Genomic DNA, 24,212 nt, shown 5'->3' with positions numbered 1-24,212 from the left:
AGTAAGAATGGTCACAACTTTATGACCAAGTATGACCACAACTTCCTCCCGCAGCCCTACAGCTTAAATGTTGACCTGCCTGGGGGTGAGGACCGAAAGTGATGAGTGAGTAGACAGATCCAGATCTGATTAAGTTTAAATATAGTTAAAAAAAACAAAAAAAAAGGTGTTTACTAGAGTAAAACTTATTTTATCTCAAACCAACATGCAAGTGATTGGCAGTTTGATTGATTGATTGACTGATTGACTGTACTTTATTTACGTGTCATGCACAAAAGTGTCCAACCCTCATGTGTTAGTAAGATACCAGAACTATAACTGCAGTGTTTTGCAAAAAGATAAACTCACTACAAATACAAAGTGGCATGATCCTATCCCAGCTCAGTAGTAAACAATACACTCTGCCTTTTCTCCCAGACTTTGCAGATAAAATCTGCTAAAGCCAAGGTTCCTTTCAGAAAAGTCAGTATTTCAAATCTATGATTAATCATGATTAATCAAAGCGTTTTTATATAATTTATTATTTTTTTTATTACTGGCACTATAAAAAAACAGGAAAAATGCCTGATGGTAACTGAGTCTTCTATTATTGTAGCAGTGGTATCAAACAGGTTTCATGTCAGCATGTGGATCTAGATCATTTATGCCTAAACTTTCTGGTCTTAAGTTCCCTCTATTTCTGAGGTTACAATACGATTTATTTTTTACTAGAACTATATGAAAGTTCATCATTCTGGAATTTTAACAATCGTGGTGTTTTTAAAGAAAAAAATCTGAATACATGCTAAAAAACATCAAGAAACGATTTTAGTGCACATGGCCCAGCCCTAGCTGCCTTTTTTATGTGCAGGTGTTGGTCCAGGTGCAGTGTGGGAGCCATGCCCTCTGTGTGACTGCAGCACACACTGTCACTGATCAGTTGTTCATTAACGTGAAGAGGAGGACAGGTAGACCAGCCCATACCAAAGTGGACGCTTATTGATCTCAGCCTTTCACTGGAGGAGAGATTTGTGTTTCCTTACTTTAACCCGCACTTAAGTATTTATTTCAAATAGACTGGGATTTTTTGGACAATTTAAGAAAGAAGAATTTATTTTTTTCTTATCTTGCTGGATACTGGGTCTCACCTTTGCCTGGGTCTCTAAAGAGGCCCGTCTGCTTCTGTGTTTACCTTTGTGACAACTGTGAAGAGGATCTGCTCCTGAGAATTAACGTAAAATCCTGTCTTCAGCCTTTTTTTAATACAGTTATTGTTTTTGACATGTAGTAAGTGTGGAATAAACTCACAAACCTGAGGGACAGAGGACTATCTAAAGGACCAACATGTACAGCTGTGTCAGACTATCATACCTGGGAGTGTTGATGACGGCGGTGGTCGCCAAGAATATGCTGGACGACTGTGTGGAGAAGAAGCCGAACTTCACAATGAACGTGGTGCTGCTGGAGGACAGCACGTATGCGTGGAGTCGACCGTTTGTTCAGCAAGCCGTGGAGGAAGCCATCAGAGCAGACAAACTGGAGAACGAAAAACATGGTAGGAATTAAAACACAAAGACCAGCAGACCTCAAAGGTTTTTATACTGTTTTATACTGTATACTCTATAAAACATGTTCTGCAGCAGCCAGTAAAGAATCAGCTTAAAAATACATACAAGCTGAAATATCAAGTAGTTTTAAGGCAGAATGAAGAAAGAAATGTCGTTTTTGTCAAAGAATAAAACCAAATAATAGAAGCTTCTGGAAAACCGCTAAAACAGAGAACAAGTAAGTCAAACTTTTGTTCCTGGGTGCTGTTGAGCAGAAAACAATTCCTAAGGGGAAAAGATTTAAAAGCATAATTTTAAATAAAATGAGGCAGAGGTCAAATACACCCAAATATTGGGTAATCTCCTGTTTTTAGTTACAAGAAACTGCCGGTAACTCCTGCACAATGTGTAAATTTCACAATAATGTGACTGTAACTCACTGGATGCTGTCCAAAATGTTGTTAGCGTATAATGAAAATAACTGAGACTGTATCGTCTTTAAAATGCAAAACATATTGGCATTTGGAAACCTCTAGGTGGACAAAAAAAAAACATGGAACATGAACTTTGTCCCATGCACATTTTGGGTATTATGGTAAACGCAGAGTAACAAACTCTTCTCTCTATTTTCATATGAATAACCACATTTTTAGGGATGCACGATATTAAATTTTGCCAATATCTGATATTTACAAATTAGTTAAAGCTGATGGCGATATCAACACTGATATTCAAATGTAGTGCAGCCCTGTATAAAAAAACAGTCCTTAATTTAACACAATTCAAAGTTTAAAGTTTCAGTCCCTAAAACAGACTTTAATGTGCAAGAAATGATGATGAATGAAGAAAAAGACTTCAGCTGATGTAGGTCTGTTGGTCCAGCCTTAAACTCTAGGAACTTATTTGTTCATATAGCCAATATTTACAGCTGATATAGGTGGGTTCTTATAGCCAAATTAATGATGGTAAATATCAGCAAAATTTAGATTTGCTGATACTGGTAGTGCACTTTTTAAGCTATTATCTGCCTATACTGATGTCATGTTGATAATACTGTGCATCCCTACATTTTTTTCATTAAATGTAGTCCAAAAAGGACTACAGAGTTTCAGAATTTTTCATCTTGCAAATTTGGATGCATCTCCAGGGCTATCCTGTGGAAGCTTTAAGTTAAAAACATAACCATAGAGCTACAGTGTTTTTAAAGCTATTGCACTGTCAGTTATAAAAATGATTGAGATTGTATCATTTTATAACGTGGTATAAAAAAGCATAAACATGTTGACAATCATCCATCACATTAAACTTGCTTTAATCAGATGGTTTGATTGAGACGTATAATCATCAACATAAAGTGAAATGAAATAATATGCTGATAAATGATTTGACTTTTAAAAAAGATGCTAAAAGTGTAAAAATAACCATTCCCTGGGGCATGACCAGTGTTAAATTTGGCAGCTATTTTTAATTTTAGTCTTAGTCTTTAGATGAAATGCATTTTAGTTTTAGTCACATTTTAGTAATTTCTACCCTTTTTAGTTTTAGTCTAGTTTTAGTCAACAAAAACTCAAAAACATTTTAGTCTAGTTTTAGTCCATAAAAAGTCCTCACACTTTAGTCTTTATTTTGGTCCAAGCATTTATTTTCTTGCCTAAATCTGGTACCAAATCATGGTAGTGTGTTCCATGCTCTCTGCTAAACTTAGGGTCCCTGCTTTCTACACCTGAGAGGCAGAGGAGATACAGATGCATTGTTTTTTGACAGATTTACCCACAGTGGAGAAAAATCATGGATTCTGAATGTCAGACAAAAGCTACATTACATTTTAGTCTAGTTTTTGTCATCTTGATGAAAACTAAACCTACTTTTGTAGCAGTAGCTCTGTCAACATGAGAAACAGCACAGAGCAATACAGTAGCAGCAAGAAATGGAGAGTGATGCTGTACACTTCCTGTGTCAGTTCCACCCATGCCTCAGTGTTGATTGGCTGGTCAGATAGTGTTGTGGGCAGGACATTAGGCCAGACTGTAGAGAGTGAGAACAAAGCCAGAGGGGAAGACATACCTTGCATTGGAGCCAAAGTAGCACACCTTTGAATTACTTGATTTTGGCCAATTATCTATAAAATAAAATGCAGATACCAATTATACTAAATGCCAAATATCAGCATCAATCATCAACCAGGCCGATAATCGGTCTACCCCTAAATGATGATAAAGTTACAGCATTCCATTCACAAAAACAAGGGCTACAAGTCTTTAAATTCTGTGATCCAAAATTGTCTCATTAAATTTTTATCAACGGCATTGACTGCATGCTTTTATTGTCCATTGAAGCGTATAATAATTAGGGGGACAGCAGCTGTTTTCTACTCACTGTAGCGTCTTCCTACTCACACTATGATGTTAAATAAGGACACTAATGCTCTTTTGAATATCATATTTCACTTTAAAACTCAGACAGCCAGTGTTAATTGAGTCAACTAAGACTACATCTAAAAATGTTTGTAGACTGACTTTTCTTGATGAAGAAGACTAGACTAAGACGATCTAAAAAAAAACAATCTTTGGTGAAAACAGATGAAAACTAAGTTTAGTTTTCGTTGAGGGGACTAAAACAAGATTTGAATGTTAGTGCTAGAATGCTGGCAGACATAATTCGTATTTCCCCACTGTGTACATAATCCGTTAAAACACAGGCAGAGATGGGGGGGCATAACATGCAAGGTATTTTCTGTGGTAAATTGTAAAGCAATTAAACTACTGTTACTTCATTGAGTGTTTAAAATTTATTTCTATTTTACAATATGGATAATAAAATAAGTTCAAAGAAAATAAAAGTTGTGTCTAACAGTAAAGACTACAATTTTTAAAAGACTAAATATGACTCAAATATGACTAAAATATACAGCATTTCAATTTAATTATTAAGACTAAGACCTAATTCAAAATATCAAAATCAACACTGCAGACACCTCAAATAAAAAAGAGTCCACATTCTGATATCCAATCCACTTTTCAGCTATAACTTGAGCTATTTTGATTTCGTTTTCTATCCATATCAGAAATTTTTATGTTTTTTCTGATCAAAATATTACTTTTTTAATCAAAAAGGGAAGTGAAGTACCCTTACCTTAATGGGGACATATACAAAATCACTTTTCAATTTTTTCTGACTAAAATATGTGCCCCTGGCCAGTCCACAATTCCCACAAGAATCAGAAAAATCCATCGCCCCCACCTCCAGAAAATGTGTGCTGAAACAAGCCGTTCTCAGATTGTCCCCTCATGATGTCATGAGGGGAGTTAGCCCCCAGGTTCTAAACTTTGTCTTAAAAGGGTAAAATATGTCCCCTTTAAGACAGCATTAATTACAAAGTGAAAGAATAACAAAAAAAATAGTTCTCTGAGAAAAAATCTGTAGCCTTATTGTTGACATCAACTGGGTTACTAACACAGAGAGCAACTTAACCCAAATCCCTTTCAGCTGTAAGGCATATTGTACATGCACTCCTGCATATTTATCAGTGTATAACAGTGTTAAACTGTACTTCATGGAATAAGCACTTTGAAGCTGTCTTTTAGCATTAAGTCATGGTCTCAGACCACACTGTAGTACAGCACTCATTTAAATAATACAGTGTCATTGGATGAATCTCTCTGACTTGATTTGATTCTGAAATTATTGGATTGGAAAGAAGTTCTCCACGTTTCAAATATAGGCTTAATTTTTTTTGTTTGAAATGCATAATAATCCAATGTTAATCATTCAAACAACTATGAATAGTTATTGAAATTCAGCAATAAACCGTGATTAAAATATTGAGTGTTTGATACACCAGTTAAATCCCATGATTAGACTAACAGCACATTATTCCAGCTACTAGTCATTTATGTAATTAAATTTATGTAATGTAAGGATTGTTTTTTTCTTCTAATCATTTTATTTCCTCCGTACAGACATCAAACTCTACATAATCTTATCTTTGTAGGTCACAGAGAATCATTGGTGTAGCATTAATACCTCTTATCTTCTTTCCATAAATCCAGGTTTAAATTTCACTTTGACTGCTAACTACAACGGCTTCAGCACCAACCTGTACAACCGGCAGGGCTGTGGGAGCAGCAGCTGTGAGGGAGTGACCATCCTCAAGTCGCTTTATGTAGGTGTGCTTAAAGACTAGACATTTCTACAATATCTCTAGGCACTTCTCATGTAGTTTTGCCTCTGACGTCTGTCCTTTCTCATTTCTTTTAACAGTAATTAGATACAAAGAATTAAAATTTATTTACGGGCACTTTTAATGTGAATATTTAGACTACATGTTGCTAAAATATTGTTATCTCCACTCTCTCTGTATCTGACAGTTCTTTGTTTCTGTTTTTGAATGAATTCCCTGGAGATCACTTGGAGATTTATGTGCTGCTGTTGTACTGAATTGCTTTTCTCCAAAGCGAACAGACAACCAGACATTTCTAAAGTTATCCTTTCTTCATATTAAGTCCACATGACTTGATTTCTGAGGTGAAGAACTGTAACTGTCAGATGTTTCAGCGATGATCTGTGAAACACATCCAGCTACCTAGCGAGCACCTTCAGCTTCTGTAACTCTTGTTAAAGGTTAAAGGTCACTGCGGGTTGTGCAACATTAGAGATGCTGAGACAAAGCATGGAGGAAAGGGCAATGATTACATGCGGCAGAGCCTCAGTGAACCAATCTTGAACATTAAAACCAGTCCAAAGACCGACTCATGCTACATTTTTAGCGATTCAGGGCTCCATGGACCGATGCACTCAGACCTATAAAGTTTAGATTGGTTAATATTGGTATATCGGTTTATTTTTACAACACTGCTAACACAGTATCATGCTTGAGGTCACCGGAATCTTCAGAACGACCCATTTTGTATCACGAATGTTTGCAAATGGAGACGGCATGGCTAGGTGCTTGATTTTATACACCTGTGGTAACAGGTCTAATTGAAACAGCAGAATTCAATAATTATCAGGTGTGGTCAAATACTTTTGTCCATATAGTGTATTTTTTGTAACCTTGGGTGTTTGGTTAAAATTCTTAAGTATGCAATGATAACTGCTGTCCTGTGACCATGTGCAGACTAAAGGTGAAATTGGATGTGTCATGCTGGGCCCTTCCTGTACTTACGCCACCTACCAGTTAGTCGAGTGAGTATAACTATGATTCTGTTATTTAAAAACAGTAAGACATCTGTTTGATTACTGATTGTTTACGGTGTGTTCTGACCCTCAGTGAAAAAGTTGGCCTCCGTCTGAGTATTCCCATAATCTCTGCTGGGAGCTTTGGACTTTCCTGCGACTTTAAATCTAAACTGACCCGAATCCTGCCCCCTGCACGCAAGATTGTTGACTTAATGATCAACTTTTTAAAGGAAGAGTTAGCATTTAAAGATGAGTGGGAGCAAGTCTATGTCTACAAAAACGGCAAAAATGAACCCGAGGACTGCTTCTGGTAACGTCTGATGATGTATTTTAAGTGTCTTGTTGTTGTTGCTTCTATGTCATTATTCCTATTCTTCTTAGCATTAAACAGACAGACATAGTGGAGTTTCATTCTACACTCTCTTCTAATATTAGTATTATTTTAACTGGGTCTAATTTGTGCACTATGTTCTTATTAGGACTAAACCATGTTCATGTTTAATCTCTTGTTTTGAACAGGTACATTAATGCCTTGGAGGCACCCTCTCACAACTTTAACTTGAAAACAAACAGAGAGATGCTTCGAGGAGAAGAGGAGCTTAAGGAAGCATTTGACTCAGAGAAAAGACACAGCAACAGTGGGTAGATTTATCTGTTAAAGTTTTTACTAAGTATTTCTCTTATGTGACTTTGTTGTAAGGTTTGTCTTGATATCATAATTTAAACTTCAATATGATTCTAATTTAACCTGACATGCCAGATGGATTTGTTTCACACATCCATCTGGAAAACCTTCAATTCTAAGCATTTGGGAAAGGGCAGATGATTTGAAAAAAAAAATCGGAGTGTGATTGGATTAAAGTTCTGTCTGTCACATCTTTCACATCTCACGACCATGCGTGTCCGTGCATGACTGTGCGTGTGCAGCTACCGAGGAATAACGCAAACCATGGCGACTGTAGACATGTCGGTACACGACATTTTGTCGTTTTTGAAAAGAAAACAACTCACTGCTATTCTTTGTTCTTCTTTCAACAAAGAAATGTCGTCAAGTTCTGATAAAACTTATGCTTTAGCAGCATCCACGCTAAGCTCTTCCACCATAATTGCACGAGTCTCTTGTTGCTGCCTGCTTACGTCATGACTCTGCCGCGCCTGAAAGTACTGCCCCTCATCGTTGATTGGTCCTGTCACTTTCTCACTTTCTAATTTAGTAGTTTGGGCAGCAATGCTCAAATTTTTCATTCATATTTGAGAGACCTACTTCATGTGCAGTTAAAACAACAAGTTTGTATTGTTTCACGGGTATTGTTCAATGTTTTTCAATAAAATTAGATTGGAACATTCAAGGTGTATGCTGTCAGTTATAAAAAAAAAAAAAAAAAAAAGGTATTGGCCAAAATCTGAATCGGCAGGTCAGGCTTTTTAAAGGTCAGTGATCAGCCAGAAAATTGCAATCGGTGCACCCCCAGGTATCTTGTTTGATAACAGAGAAACAAAAACGGAAGTCCTAGTCGCCCTATAATGGGTCATTCTTGCAAGTAAACTCCTGCATACCAGTGTTTATTTCTTCAACTAAAACTATGACTAAAAATTTTCGTCAACAGCCTTTTTTCATGACAAAAACTAGACTAAAACTAACAAAAAGAGATCTGTAACGACTAAACTGAAAAAAATTAAGTTTAGTTTTCGTCAAGATGAGTAAAACAAGACCAAAATGTAATGTAGTTTTCGTCGAACATTCAAAATCTGTGACATATCTCCACTATGGGTAAATCTGTCAAAAAAACAAAGCAGCTGTAGCTATTCTTCCTCTCAGCTGTGGAAAGCAGGGACCCCAGGTTTGGCAAAGTGCATAGAACACACTACCATGATTTGGTACCAGATTTAGGCAAGAGAAAAAAATGCTTGGACTAAGAGTAAAGACAAATGTGAGGACTTTTTGTGGACTAAAACTAAACTAAAATTAAAAAGGATAGAAATGACTGAAGTGTGACTAAAACTAAAATGCATTTCATTTAAAGACTAAGACTAAGACTAAAATTAAAAATAGCTGCCAAAATTAACACTGCTTCATACTGTATTAACCAAAAATTTGAACAATGTGCTGGACTCTATAAGACCTACCATGGCCTAATTAAGAATTTAAATTTTTCATCAAACAGGTATTGATCCCATCTAACTTTGCTAGAATCATATCAACGTTTAAAACTCTGGCATTGTGAAAATTCTAAAAATGGTTGCTCCTAATTTAGAACTCAATTGCTTTGCTGTCTGTTAAAGCCAAGTCATATATTTCCAGTTATCATCCTATGTGGGGGCGTCAGTGAAATCATTTCAATAAAGAACTTGGGTAAGAAGATCGACGATGAGATTGTATTTGTGCTCCTTGATGTTTACAAGTAAGTCTGTTTAACATTTTACCAATCTATCCATGAACAGTTCCTGTGACACTTCAAAACTGTAAAATAATGTGACTGTTTAACCATCCTGCAGTCCTGAATACTATACCAACACATCGTCCATTAAGGAGATGGAGAATGTGGTGGTGATCACTCTGCCTCAGAGGAACTACACCTACGGAGAAAACTCCACATACAATCAAACGGTGAGACAAAAATCACTTAAATACCAAACAGAGTACCATGACTCTTTATGTTAATATTTGTATTTAATGTTCAGATTAATGACTATGTGGCTGGGTATCATGACGGTGCTCTGCTGTTTGGAAAAGTCCTCCGAGAGAAGATGCTAAGTCAGCTAAGTAACGAGGAATCCAAGACTGTTCCTTTAAATGACAACCCTTTTGGAAACATCTACTTTGAAGGTGTGTATGAGCCCAGACAATGACATGTTGACAGCACAAAAGGAGACAGAAATAAGATGCAAAAAATAAAGCAAACTCAACAATGAACACAACACAGTCATGTAAATCTCTGCAATGGAATATGAAACTTTAATATGACACCAGTAAAAATTCAATCATAAGAATGAACCCCAACTTGAATAATTTCATGTTTTCAGTTATGAAAAACAGTAGGGAAACTCTTTAAAACTATCTAACTGCACAAATACATCTGCAACATATATAAGAGTGATTAATACTGGCTGGAACCAATTTTTCTTTCATTAGAATAACAGGAATTTTATCATTATTAGAAAAACATGGGTATTATAAAGAATAGAAAATACTGACAACCTGAATATGTCACGACATGAATTTATTCGGATCATAACCTTAATTAAGTGTTAATGTTGACAAAGTTTAATGCAATTCAAACAGAAAGAGAGAGAGCATCGTCTAAATTGTACAAATGCATTGGCAACGTCGGGAAAGTGGATGGAACTCGCAAGAAACCATTTCTTTTATTTTCTGCTTCTGCTTTGATAATCAAAATAATGGATATATGGATTAACCTGGGCACGCCAAATGGATTTGTTTCACACATTCCATTCTGTGTTTGGGAAAGGGCCGAGACTTTGAAAAAAAAACTTGGAGGGTGATTGGATAAACTTTCTGTCTGTCACATCTTTATGGGCAAATCAGAGCAACAAAACACGTGACGTCATGGCTCCAAACCGAGGTGCGTCACTACCAACGAGTAACCTCCATAAAGAGTTGCATAACACGAACCATGGCGACTGTAGACATGTCAGTACACGACTTTTGCCTTTTCTGAAAAGAAAACAACTCAGTGCTGGTTTTTGTTCTTCTTTTAACGAAGAAACGTCGTCAAGTTCTGACACAACTTATGCTTTAGCAGCATCTGTGCTAATGTCTTCCACCTCTATTCGCTGCTTGCACAAGTCATGACTCTGCTGCATCGAAAGTACTGCCCTCGACACTGATTGGTTCTGTCACTTTCAAACCGGGCCCAAACGGTTCAGATGGAAGCTTTGCAAGACGGATTTGCCAGTGAGAAACACGGAAACGGGCAAACCCATCTGCTATGCAAGGTTAATTCTGTTGTGCAAATCAGAAAGAAAGAGAGCTGGTGAGGAGGCCTTAATCCTCAGTTCTATCCACTTTTACTAACACTGCTGACATTTTTGTGTAGCTGTAACAGTGTTCTCTCTCTTTGGGTTATAATATCACTGCAGTTTTTTTTTGTATGATTTGATGCAAACAATACCAAAGAGACTGTAGCATCATTAAAACAAGCACTACTGAGAATCACTAGAATTCTGTTTTTTTTCACTTATTTTAATGAAAAAGAACTGAACAGGTATTACATTTAAAGGAATTATGAAAAACTGAAAATGAAGGCATGCTCTCAATGCTTCATTGATTTTAAGAGTGAATGAATGAATGTTGGGTGTTTTCTGTGAGCAGGAATGGGAGGACACTATGTGCTGGATGAGCATGGAGACAGAGACGCCAACTTCTCTATGATTTACACCTCCAAAGACTCTGGAAAGGTGAATCTCTGATCCATTTGAGTGTTGGGTCAAAGGTGAATGTGTGTTTAAAGACTCCATCTCTGTCTGCAGTATGAAATTCTGTTAGAGTTCGACACATCCAAAAATAAAACTGTCAAAACCCATCCAAACCCTGCTCTGCCCTGGGAGGGAGGACGCCTGCCTCAAGATGTGCCAAAAAGTACCAACGGTAACTCTCACAGAAACACATGCACAGCTCCAAAATAATTCTAAAAAGGAAAGGATAGATGTTCTGCTTTATCCTCTGTACCATATTTCATTCATTCATTTTATGTAGTTGACCTGGTGATGGCACAAATATTCTTAATCGTAGATATTAAGAGTGCCTGGCAGCTGGCAAGGATTGGCTTCAGCAGCTACCATTAGTAACCCAACAGCTGATGCCACTAAGACTAATTTAATTTTTCTACATATTTTAAATGAAGTTAAATTAACATAAATATCAACAGTAGTCCTGTAAAGTCTGTTGTGATAGTATCTGTGTGTCGTTCCAGTATTAAACACACATGATGTGATCGTGATTGTCCTGAGTCTCAGCGTCGTGGTGGTGACAGTCATCGCTCTCATTTTCTACAGGTAACAAGGGCTCATTTTACAGCTTAATCATCCTCCTTTACATTTATTTAAACAATTAGAAAACAGCTCTAATGAGGATGGACATTTTTTAGAATTTTGTTTGCTCTAATTTTAGTTCAATAAGAAAAAAAACAGAGGACCTAGCTTGTGACAATGTTTTGGTCGGGGCGTATAAAGCTGTCATGTGACTGGATGCACTCCTACAGATATCTGTTCTCATTGTGTTTGTATGCACTCCATTTTTTTGTTATCAGGCAGAACAGGAAAGAGCGTCAGATGCAGAAAAAGTGGGCTCACATCGACTCACACATGATCAGTCCACTGGACGAGAAGGCCGTCTCTCTGAAGGTGACCACATCTGTTGTGTCAAACTATTTTCTCTATGCAACATAAACATAACCTGACAAGCCAGACAGACTTTTTCATATATCCATTGCATTATATCTGGGAAACCTCCCATTCAAAGCGACAAGGTAAAATGAGGTAGTAGGCAACTGTGAGCCATGTTGGTGGATAAAATTCACTCTGAGACCAGTTGGGAGAAGTATAAAAACATATTCTCTGCCAAAAGAAGCTTTAGTGTGACACTTTACTTTAAGCTCTGATAAAACTGCCTCTATACCATAACAAGATCCAAGCTAAACACTGCAGTAGTGGCAGTCATTGTTAATGGCTTCCAGTGCAACTAAACCCCACCCCTAGCCACCACCTTATTCAAATGAAGCTGATTGGTCAGGTACACATTAAGATCTGGCACAATCGTTTCAGACTGTAGCTTTGCAAGATGGATTTGCCTGATGACAGACATGAAATCTGGCCAATCCATCTACTTTATAACGTAAACACGTTTCTGTTCAGAGACCATCCTGTTAACTGCTTCAGCTGACAGATATTTTTCATCCATATCAGCAGCCAAAACCCTGATCAGGGCATCCCTAAAGATACACATACGGTTAAATAGTGCCCTCTAGTCTCTCCTTCCTTCAAGATATTTACCAGTCACTGTTGTGAGGTTATTTACAAAACTCTTCTTGAACTGTTCATTATTTTTTAAATGCAGATACGGCACACTATCATCCCAATGTTAATTTGTAACTGGTTAAACCTTCTGTAAGTTATATATTTTCAAACGTATTTGACAAAGTTGTGACATAAATCAATACTGTAGGTAGTGTTGAACTTTCTCACGTTGCCACAGGCTGCAGTTTCATGAGACAACACAAAAAGAGAAAATCTGTTGTTCAATTATTCAATAAAAATACAGCCAAATCAGCTAAGAACTTGGTGTTGTCTGTGGTTAAAAGATATATAAAAGGGAAACAGAGCTAACTATAAAGCTTTATCTGGTGTGCAGTGAATGTATGTAAACGTGATACTTGTCTAACCTTTGTTCAAGAAAGCTGACTTTTACATAATATGCTCTTTAAATGTAATGAGATCACATCCTGATAAGATAAGGAGGTAAAATCTGATAACAGTGTTGTGTTTATATGAAACAGATCGATGATGATAAGAGGAAGGACAGCACATACTTCAGTCACCGAGGACGCTATGACAAGAAGGTAGAAATATTAACCAGCAACCACAAGTAACAAGTTGTTCAACAGTTGAAATACTTCATACCATCGTACTATTTTGCTAACTCAGTCTGTTTGTTATTGTCTCTGCATTTCCAGCCTGTGATCTTAAAAGAGCTGAAGCACAGCGATGGAGACTTCACAGAGGAGCAGAGGATTGAGCTCAACACTGTAAGACATGCCACATTTTTTTTAGTAGTGTCTACAAAAATCCCCTTTTTGGGCTAATCATGTTTAATGCCTGGGCAAGTAATATCAAGCTTTTCTTTGCAACACTTAGTATAGGATAAAACTTCGGCACACAGATGGTCGAGTGGTTTAAGGCGCTACCCATGTGCACAAGCAGCCCAGGTTCAAATCTGGCCTGTGGCCCTTTACCACATCTCTCTCCCCACTCTCTTCCCTGTTTCCAAGTCTATCCACTGTCCTTCCTCTATCTAATAAAGGCATGAAAAGGCCCAACAATAAATCTTTATGTTTCACTCTGGTGATTGCCAAGGCCAGAAGCATTACATTCAGGGTTGTCCCTCTGTCCATCTATATATACCTAAATCCGTACAGCCAGTATCTGAACAACTCTTCTAGGGATTTTTTTTTTTTTTTTTTTTACTTTGTGTAAAAATCCACTCTGGCCTGAGATAAACTAATAAATCTTGGAAATCAAAGGTAAAAGGGCAAGGCCCCTGGGCCCCATGTTCATTCCTATCTTGTAAATGTAATAACTGAAAAACCTTTCAAGGGTTTTTCTTCAGATTTGCGCTAATGTCCACTATGAATCAAGAATGAGCTGGAAAGATTTTGGTGGTTAAAGGTAAAAGGTCAACATCCCTGGCTTGTCAAAACAACATCAGAGGACCCTTCCAAAATTTTCGACAAACTTTATTCAAATGTCCACTGTGACTCAAAGAGGAAGTGATAAGATTTTGGAGGTCAGGGTCTTCGGGCCTCATATTCTTCCCTTGCTTAACAGAAACCACCCCAGCCCTTCTTCTTGACCCTCCACTGATCTTTTACTATTCAGTATACCTCACGAAAACATACAGTCTAACCTCCAGGCAGTAGTTTTAACTTTTCTTTCTCTCTAAATTTAAAAACATATATATATGTAATATATGCTTTCATAATTGTGATGCCTCGTGTCTTTCTATTTCAGCTGCTGCGTATGGATTATTACAACCTGACTAAGTTCTATGGCACAGTGAAGTTTGAGTACGCTGTTTTTGGGGTGTTTGAGCTCTGTCAGAGAGGATCGCTCAGGGTAAGATCTAAGTATTTCACTTCCACTATCACATACAGCCCATGATAAGAACCAAACACTGCAGCAGTACAACAGAATTTCAGGGGATGCACGGTATAAAATTTTCAGATACCCGACACGCCAATTTTTGCAAACTGCAGCTTTAGGCTTTGTTAAGCCTGCATACCAAGAGAAAGCCTGGGTATGTTGGGCTAATTTTGGGGTTTATCCCCGGAGTTATTGATGTATGTTAATTCCAAAATTGCGCGTAAATGCTGGTTTTATTATTATAACCAAAAATATATTTAGCATATACAGTATATAAGCATAATGTACATGTAGTCCAAAGAAATTATTTTTAGTTTTTCATTACTGAATGTCCATAAATGAAAAAGAAGATATTTATGGCTGAATAAACCGAATGTCACAAAAAGCAAAGGTTAATTCTACTATGGAACAGACAAGGAGTTCTTTACAATAAAAAAGATGTACATAAGTTGGTACTGGCTAAATGAGTTTGGAAATATTGGCATGATTGATATCCTAAACTCAATACTGTGCATTCCTAATTTTATCGCTTATCCCTGTCTTATCCTGATCTCTATGCAGTTTTATTTTAGCATAGATTCCTATACCATGGATTTTAAAGCTATTTCCACCAACACTGCAGTGTTAATTTTGGCAGCTATTTTTAAATTTAGTCTTAGTTTTAGTCTTTAAATGAAATGCATTTTAGTTTTAGTCAAATTTTAGTCATTTCTATCCTTTTTAGTTGAAGTCTAGTTTTAGTTGACAAAAACTCAAAACATTTTAGTCTAGTTTTAGTCCATAAAAAGTCCTCACATTTTAGTCTTTACTTTTAGCCCAAGCATTTATTTTCTTGCCTAAATTTGATACCAGATCATGGTGGTGTGTTCTCTGCACTCTGCCAAACCTGGGGTCCCTGTTTTCTACAGCTGAGAGACAGAATAAACACAGATGCATTGTTTTTTGACAGATTTACCCACAGTGGAGAAATATCATGGATTTTGAAAGTCTGACGAAAACTCCATTACATTTTAGTCTAGGTTTAGTCATTTTGATGAAAACTAAACTTACTTTTTGTCAGTTTTAGTCATCACAGATCTATTTTTGTTAGTCTTAGTCTAGTTTTTGTCACGGAAAAAAAGGCTGTCGACAAACATTTTTAGTCATAGTTTCAGTCGACAAAATTAACACCGCAACACTGTAAATCATGTTTCCCTGCATTCCTCTGCAAAAGCCCTTTTATTGTTTATCTATTTCTATTAAACTTGACTTACGGCCTGTGTCACTGCCCTGAAGTCACTTCATGTTAAAGAACAGTCAGAAATGTAGTTTATGATCGAGCTCAGTGACCTCCTTTCTCTGCTCAGCTTATGTGGCAGGAACACGGTTTAAAGGGCGCCAATAGAGCGTGGAAACGAATAATAAAACACATTCATATAGATTAGATTATAGAGTAATAAATTTATAGTAGAAGAGTATTTGAAGAGATATAATATGACATTTATTTGTGTTACTTGTGTTTTCTAGTACATTTTGAACGACAGGATCTCTTACCCAGATGAGACCTTCATGGACATGGAGTTTAAAATATCTGTCATGTACGACATTGCAAAGGTATCTATTATTTACTTTCCTTGTGTTTATTTATCAGTTTCTTGTAGAGGCCTGTAGGGATGTCTGATATCACAATTTTAAAGCTCAGTAGGATTTTAGTAAAAATCAAATAAAGCAAGTAAAATATAAGTCCTAAACACCCAACACTGAGTAATTAATAATTGTTGCCGGTCACCAAAAATTGCAGGTCTAAATTACACAAATATATTAGCAACACTTGGAAACTTGGAACTCTGGAACTGGCTAAAAACAATCCTTACCAGTTTCACTCACTTTTCCAAACATTGCTTAATAATATATTTGTGAGATTTAGACAATAATCCCTCCTTCTCACTCTTTGGTTTTTTGGCTTTTCTCCTTGGCTCACTGAAGATCAAATTTTTTAAAGCTCATGTACTTTAAAATATTGATGATTGCCAAAGCAGAAGATATTGGATTGTTAAAAAGTATGATAAATAAATGTAAATGTCACCTCTACTGTCACTGCATCAGTTATTTATTCAAGCACTATTTTCCCAAATGTCAGGCCTGGTTTATTGTATTTAGTATGTTGTTAAAAGGATAGTAATTCATTATTTTATATTGTGTGTCCAAAAGAACATGGAACATTGATTACCATCCTGTTTTTCTATCTTCCCTAGGGCATGTCGTATCTCCACTCCAGTAACATTAACGTCCACGGACGCCTCAAGTCCACCAACTGTGTTGTTGATAACCGCATGGTGGTGAAGATCACAGACTTTGGCTGTCACACAATCCTGAGGCCGGGAAGAGGTCAGGCTTACTTTCTATCAACTTCAAACAACTAGGTCTGCATGTTAGGAAATAGGCATGCATGATATTGGATTTTTGCCAACATCTGGTATGCAGATATTTTTGTATCAATTTTAGGCAATATCGATATCAATCCTATTCAGATTCATGTTAAAAAAAAACAGGCTCATCAGAAGTAGGCAGATACCTCCAGCAGAACCTGACTCATGATGAACAGGCTTAAACCTGGAGTGAAACCAGACTCCTATTTAACAGACAAAAACCTTGAGCAAGTCTTTTTTATTTGTATATAAGGACTAACTATATTCTGATAACAATTAAAATGCAATTATTAGCTCAGCTTGATCAGTCACTTGTCTTAACCCTGAGACAGATTATCATGGATTTATCTTTTCCTCTGCTTTCAGACGTGTGGACGGCCCCAGAGCATCTACGTAGAGATGGAGTGTCACAAAAAGGAGACGTCTACAGTTACGCTATCATCGCTCATGAGATCATGATGAGAAAGAGTCCTTTTTATAAACAGTGCTGCTCTGATCCTATAGGTAAACCTGGGTTATTTAACTGTTGAGATTTCACTTGGTTTGCCAGATAGATTGTTTCACATATTCACTACATAGATATTTCACATCCATCTGGGCAACAGTCCATTAAGACAACACATTTATGCAATTTAGATAAGGTATCACTTCAAAAATCTCCATGCTTTTTGATCATCATGAAAGTAACAGAGATCTTATCTTAATAAAGACTCAGTAAAATTGGTGATTGCTCAACTGTAACATCATATGTCATCTGATCTCACAGATAAGATCTACAGGGTGCAGTATCCCAGTGGTTTGTCCGTCTTTAGACCTGATCTTAACTTTGATGGTGCATCTGAGCAAGAGATTGAGGTAAACACAACTGTCTGTCAACAGAAAGTCAAGAAAAAACCAATTAAGCTACTAATAATACTGCATCTTTCGCTCTTTGTGCCTCTGTGCAAACACAGTTGTATACCCTGATAAAAACCAGCTGGGATGAAGATCCGGAGCGGAGGCCAGATTTTAAGAAAATAGAGTTAACTCTGGGAAAGATTTTCAGGTGCAACATCTAACATTAATTTCCACTTACTCTCAATCATTTCTTACATGCATCATTGCATTTAACTGGACTGAATAATAATCTAATATATATCTCGGTGACATAGTAATCTGCACAATCAAGCCAGTGAGACGTACATGGACAACCTGATCCGTCGTCTGCAGATGTACTCAAGGACTCTGGAGCGTCTGGTGGAGGAGAGGACGTCTCTGTACAAAGCTGAGAGGGACAGAGCAGACCGCCTCAACTTCATGCTGCTCCCTGGGTATGGATCTATTTCATATTGGCTGGAATTGACAGAGGAGAACCAAATAAGTATGTGCAGGAGGCATGCAACTATGTTAGTTTTCAGTTTGCTTGATTGAGCCCTTGATTTGTTTTAATGGTGCTGATTATCTGACTGAGGTATATAAAGGAAAAAAAAAAATTTAATCCATCCTTGTGTCTTTTCAGCCCTGTGGTGCGTTCACTGAAGGAGACAGGAAAAGTGAAACCAGAGCTTTTTGAGGAGGTTACCATCTACTTCAGTGACATTGTGGGCTTCACCACGCTCTGTCACTACAGCACACCCATGGAGGTGGTGGACATGCTCAACGACATCTACAAAAACTTTGACAACATCCTAGACCACCATGATGTCTACAAGGTAAAGTGAGCAGCATTTTTGATGGTCAATAATATCTTTAAACACACATGCCAAAGGGAGGAGAGATTGAGGATAAAGTGTGACATCTAGTGGACATCTTATCTGAGAAGCTCATATTTTCCCCTTTAAATGTCTCTGCCTTGTTAGCACATATTTTCTACATTATTAGCCTGTAAGCCCTGCTGATTTCACCAATACTACATCTTTTTTTTTGCAATAACTTTCAACACCGGCTTTTCAAAAAAAACTTATATCTATTTCTCAAAAATGATTAAAAGTTGGTGTGACTCTATGCCTTTTTATGCATTTTCCAAATATTAAATCATATAAGAAACAATTTGGACAATAAATTCAAATAAGTCAGAGTAATGGCTGTTAATGTGGCCTCTCATAAGAAGTAAAATGTATAAAAACTTAGGCTATATAAAACATAATGTAATGATTCAGGGATCTCACAACCCAAATTATGTTTAAAAAATAGAATGGAAACAACATGCCAGACATTGAAACTGAAACATTTTACCATTTAATGAAAAACAACCTAATTTTTTTATTCAATGGTAGCACCACATCCCAAAAAAAGAAGGGATAGGGCAACAAAAGGCTGGAAAGTAAGTGTTACTAATGAAGAACAGCTGGAGGAGCATTTTGCAGCTAATTAGGTTAATGGGCAACGGGTCAGTAACATGACTGGGTATAAATGCAGAGACACTCAGAAGTAATGGGCAGGTGTTCATCAATCTGTGAAAAACTGCATCTAAAAATTGTGGAACAATTTTACAAAACTGTTCCTCAACATAAAGTTTTGAATACAGAATATCCCACCGTCTACAGCAGTGGTTCTCAACGGGTCTAGAGCCAGGACCCACCGCCACCTCCTTGTCAACCAATTGTGACCCACATTTCTGAAATCATTCAATCATTAAGTGTTTTTGATGAAAAATGTAACCCTTTGGACCCTCAATGGAAGAAAACATTAATGGACAAAGAGCAAAACAAACATGTTTAAAAAAGAATCATTACAGAGGGAAATGCATGCATGCATACATTTTATTTTACTCAATTTACCTCTGAGAGCATTTGGTAATTTCTCAAGGAATTTCCTCATTATCTCAGGGAAACTAATTTTATCATCAGGGTTTAGAATATAGATTAGTTGAAACCTTGAGCACCTTTTGGTCCCCGACCCACCAGTTGAGAACCACTGGTCTACAGTACAAACTATCATCAAAAGATTCAGACAAACTAGGAAAATCTGCCTTGTCCCTGTGCAAGAGACAGCTTCACTAGGACCACATGTGCTTTGCATAACTAGAACATGAAATACGGTTTATGTGTTCTTTATTTCACAACACATAAATTATTAATTGTATTTTACCTGCCAAATTATCATGGCTGCACTTTAACCTGTCCAGGAACAAAATTAACATATTTATCTTACAATTTCACTTATGAAACTATGACTAGTATGTGGCCATGTTGTTACACAGGTAAATAAGCAGTGCTAATACGGTTTCCTGACACTAGCTTAAATTATCTGAATTAGCTAAATGTTCTTTCGACAGTAAGTCGGTAAAAAACCTATATTTCTGAGAAAAATCAAAACAACAACAAATTAAAAACTATTACTGATGAGTTTTCTCAAGATTACGGTACTTTGTGTGGAGTATTTACCTTGAAAAGGAGAAAATTGTTGCGAGAGAAGGATGAAGAAATACTCAAATGACTGAGCGCGAGACGACCGTTGCCTTCATCTGTCTGTTGAGTGAGGAAGCAGAGCGCGAGCTCCCCCTACAGGAACCTCAAGGCACTACCAACAGATCACAGAGCACCGATATGAATATCTAAATCAGAGATTCTCAACCCTGCTCAACCAAAGAGCAAAATTGTTGAAAAATACCTTCGCAAGAGCCAAATCTAAGTAGTAAGAAGTGGGAAAAATGGGTTAAAGTGGCAATTAAGATAGGTTAAGGTGGCAAAAATGCTGAAAAAACTGCAAAAAAAGTGGTAAACACTGGTTGAAAAGTGAAAAACATGGAAAGACAGTGGCAAAAAGGCAGAAAGTGGCAATTGAGTGAGAACTGACAAAATAATGAGTTACAGGTGGCAAAAACAGTCAAAAAGCAGGAAAAACATGGCAGGAAAATGAGTGAAAACTGACTAAAATGTGCTAAAAACTGCAAAAGGTGGGAAAAAATGGGCAAAAAGCTGCAGAGAGTGGCAAAAAATGGTCCAAGAGCAGCAAAAAAGAGGCAAAAATGGGTCAAAAGAGGAAAAGTAGGCATAAAATGGCAAAAGCTGGGTGAAAAGTGACATAAATAGGCAGAACAAGTGGCAGAATATGTGCAGAAAGTGGCAAAATAGCTGAGAAGTGACAAAAACATGAGTTAAAGTTGGCAAAAATGGTCAGAAAAATGGCATAGACATGGCAAAAATGAGTGCCAAGTGAATAAAAAGGGCAAAAAACAGAAAAAAAGGTGGGGAAAACGGTCAAAATGGGTAAAAAGTGGCATTAAATGGCAAAAGTGGGCTTAAAGCAGTGAATGTGGATAAAAAAGTGTTTAAAATCTGAAATAAAGTGGCAAAAAAGGGCAATGGAAATATACAGACAAAAAATTAGGATTGACAAATAAAGCAAACTATAAGTGTGGGAAACAAACTGATTAATTTGACTTGCAATGGATTATTTCTGAGGTCAAAGTTTTCCTTATTTCTGGGGGAATAACTTTTCAAATTTCGGCATAAAAGAGCCACAAATCATTACAAAAGAGCCACATGTGGCTCAAGAGCCGCGTGGTGAGTATCACTCATCTAAATCAACGATTCGCATTCCTCTTTTATCTATACAGATAAAACAACCTTACAAGTGCACACTAACAGCTGAAAATGAAACAGTTTCTCCTGAAAAGATAAAAATATAAAAACAGTAACTAAGGGGAATGAAGGAGACAGTCTACATGACACAGGCAGGCTGGCTCAGTTCTGCAGGGGCCCAGCAGAGGGCGATCTTGTTAAATAAAAGTACCAGACCCTGTGTAAACTCATAAAAACATATAAACATATTTACAAAATCAAAGTTGTAAAATTTAGGCAAATAATAGCAAGTGCAATTATTAAAACTGCTGCTTTTACTATTTCCCCTCCAGGTGGAGACGATCGGAGATGCGTACATGGTTGCATCAGGTTTACCTAAACGTAACGGTGACAGACATGCTGTGGACATTGCCCACATGGCCCTGGACATCCTGTCCTTTGTTGGGACCTTTGAGCTGCAGCACCTGCCAGGTATCCCTCTGTGGATCCGGATTGGTGTACATTCAGGTAACAGACATACAAAATATATTGTTATTTACTATTTTATTTTGATTAAATACCTCCAGTTAAAGCTCTGACTTAATTTTGAATCATACCCAAACTCTATTACATTTTTTTCTCATTTTCATAGCAGAACCTTTGTCTATTGTTCTGTGTATTCAATGTAAATAACAGAAAGTGTGTTTATATTTGTGTCCTGTAGGTCCATGTGCTGCAGGAGTTGTGGGGAACAAAATGCCTCGTTACTGTCTGTTTGGAGATACAGTTAACACAGCATCCCGTATGGAGTCCACAGGCCTGCGTAAGAGACAACACACACTCATATACAATTGTTAAAGGGCTTATCTTTATTCCTGCAGATGAGATAAAGTTGACAGTTTGACTCTTTCTGTCTTCATGTGTCCAGCTCTAAGGATTCACGCCAGTGGCTCGACAATCAGCATCCTCCAGAGGACAGATGGCAACTTTGAGTATGAAAAAAGAGGAGAGACGTACCTGAAGGTTAGATGGTTATTCGCTCATCTGCACAGAAGCTCATGTCAAATTCAAACTTCTTTAACACTGATTACCTCTCTCGTTTTTGGTGTTTCTGTGCATACTTACAGGGTAAAGGCAAGGAGATGACCTACTGGTTAACAGGAGTGACAGGAGGGAAATACAACCTGCCAACACCTCCAACAGCGTGAGTCAAACACAGTCCAAACACTCTCCTATTATGAACAAAAAAGAATAAACAGCTGTTTTATCACAGGGGTGTCAAACTCAATCACAGCAGGGGACAGATTCTGAATTCAGAACTAACCTGAGGGCCTAACAGGGTCACCTTTTTAACCAGAAACTGTCAACCTTGTTTCACCGGTTATAAAATATATACATTAAAAAAACTTAGCACTGATTATAAATGATTTTGACTTTTAAAAAGATAAGTTTAAAGACTTACAATCAGAGAAAGGTAAATTTATTGGTTCAAAAAGGTCAAAACATGAAATTGAAAAATAATGCTTCTTTATTGTTTATTTTATTTTCGATTTAAAATATTAGAAAGAAGTCAAAATAATGAGTTTAGAAGGTCAAAATATGAAATTCAATTTGTAGTCATGAAATTAAAAGTTAAAAATATATTCAAAATTTTAAATCGTGAGTCTAAAAGGTCAAACTATGGGATTATGATGTCAAAGTTTGGAGTTAAAAATATGAGATAAAATACAAAATAAGTGGTTAAAAAGCTCAAAATATGACTTAAAATGTAGAATTATAAATCTTAAAGCTAATAATAATATATGAGAAGTCAAAATTATGAGTTGAAATACTCAAAGTATGAAATTAAAAGTCAAAATCCTAAATTTGAGTCCTAATTGTGAGATGCTAAATTGAAAATATGAAATTAAAACACAAATGAATTTCCTCTATCACATCCCTGACTTCTTTTACTCCTTACTTTTTCAGATTTTGTGACTTAACAAGGATAAGTTGACATTTTTATACTTGAGGAAATCTGCAGTCCTCATTTAACAGAAATATGAGATCCTCTTGCGGGCCGGATTTAACTGTTCCAAGGGCCGGATTTGGCCTCCGGGCCTTGAGTTTGACACCTGTGCTTTAACACATATGTCACGTACTTGACTAAGCTTGTTGCACAGATCCAAGAAGCACAACAATGCAATTTTCCACACTTTAATATCAGTGCATTTTGCTTCAATAATCTAAAGTGATGCCTGCCTTCTCATTTCAGGGAGAACTTCCAGCAGCTGCAGCAGAATCTAGCCGAGATGATTGTTTCCAGTCTGGAGAAGCGAGAAGACGGGAACGAGCTCTTCAAGAAGACCCTGTCCACCAAAGTCAGTCGGAGAGAGACCAACAGCAGCCTTCAGGGAAGGGACAGCGCACCTGAGTACTTCCACCTGGCTGTAACGGACAACCCCAGCACCTACCTTTGATCACCTGTAACTACACAGGAGCTCTGCAGAGGGGTGGACGATGTAGGGGACGGTCTGTTCAATCAGAACCGCGGGTTAGTGTGCCAGTGGAGCAGAGTTGGAGCAAACAGGCATGAGGAACAGTGATGTGGCTAGTGCAGGGTCCCAGTTCTTCATTCTTCCTTCTCTCTATCACAGAACATGAACTAAAGTCAAGGCCGAATTAGGGAAGAGAAATCTACTTCATGAATCTTCCGTTGACACTTATTAGGAAACAAAACAGTCGCTTCACTCCAAAAT

The 24,212-nt window shown here is 37.1% G+C and overlaps 1 protein-coding gene across 1 annotated transcript; it reads left to right on the top strand.

The window, feature by feature from the left end:
- The first annotated feature begins 978 nt into the window (after nt 1-978).
- gucy2ca (guanylate cyclase 2Ca) lies at nt 979-24,212 on the top strand. Its single transcript, XM_041778029.1, has 27 exons — nt 979-1,534; nt 5,576-5,688; nt 6,643-6,710; nt 6,796-7,014; nt 7,224-7,342; nt 9,007-9,106; nt 9,201-9,312; nt 9,387-9,531; nt 11,038-11,123; nt 11,196-11,313; nt 11,639-11,720; nt 11,975-12,068; nt 13,220-13,282; nt 13,397-13,468; nt 14,451-14,555; nt 16,089-16,175; nt 16,817-16,949; nt 17,357-17,494; nt 17,757-17,845; nt 17,944-18,035; nt 18,142-18,300; nt 18,489-18,681; nt 21,828-22,002; nt 22,199-22,297; nt 22,403-22,497; nt 22,602-22,678; nt 23,729-24,212. Exons 1-27 carry the CDS (start codon nt 1,324-1,326, stop codon nt 23,931-23,933), a joined length of 3,249 nt encoding a protein of 1,082 aa, XP_041633963.1. The 5' UTR covers nt 979-1,323; the 3' UTR covers nt 23,934-24,212.

This window comes from Cheilinus undulatus, linkage group 21 (assembly GCF_018320785.1).
Source record: "Cheilinus undulatus linkage group 21, ASM1832078v1, whole genome shotgun sequence".
Taxonomy (NCBI): Eukaryota; Metazoa; Chordata; class Actinopteri; order Labriformes; family Labridae; genus Cheilinus; species Cheilinus undulatus.
Note: the sequence above shows the minus strand (reverse complement) of the source record. Positions and strands in the feature narration are given on the sequence as shown.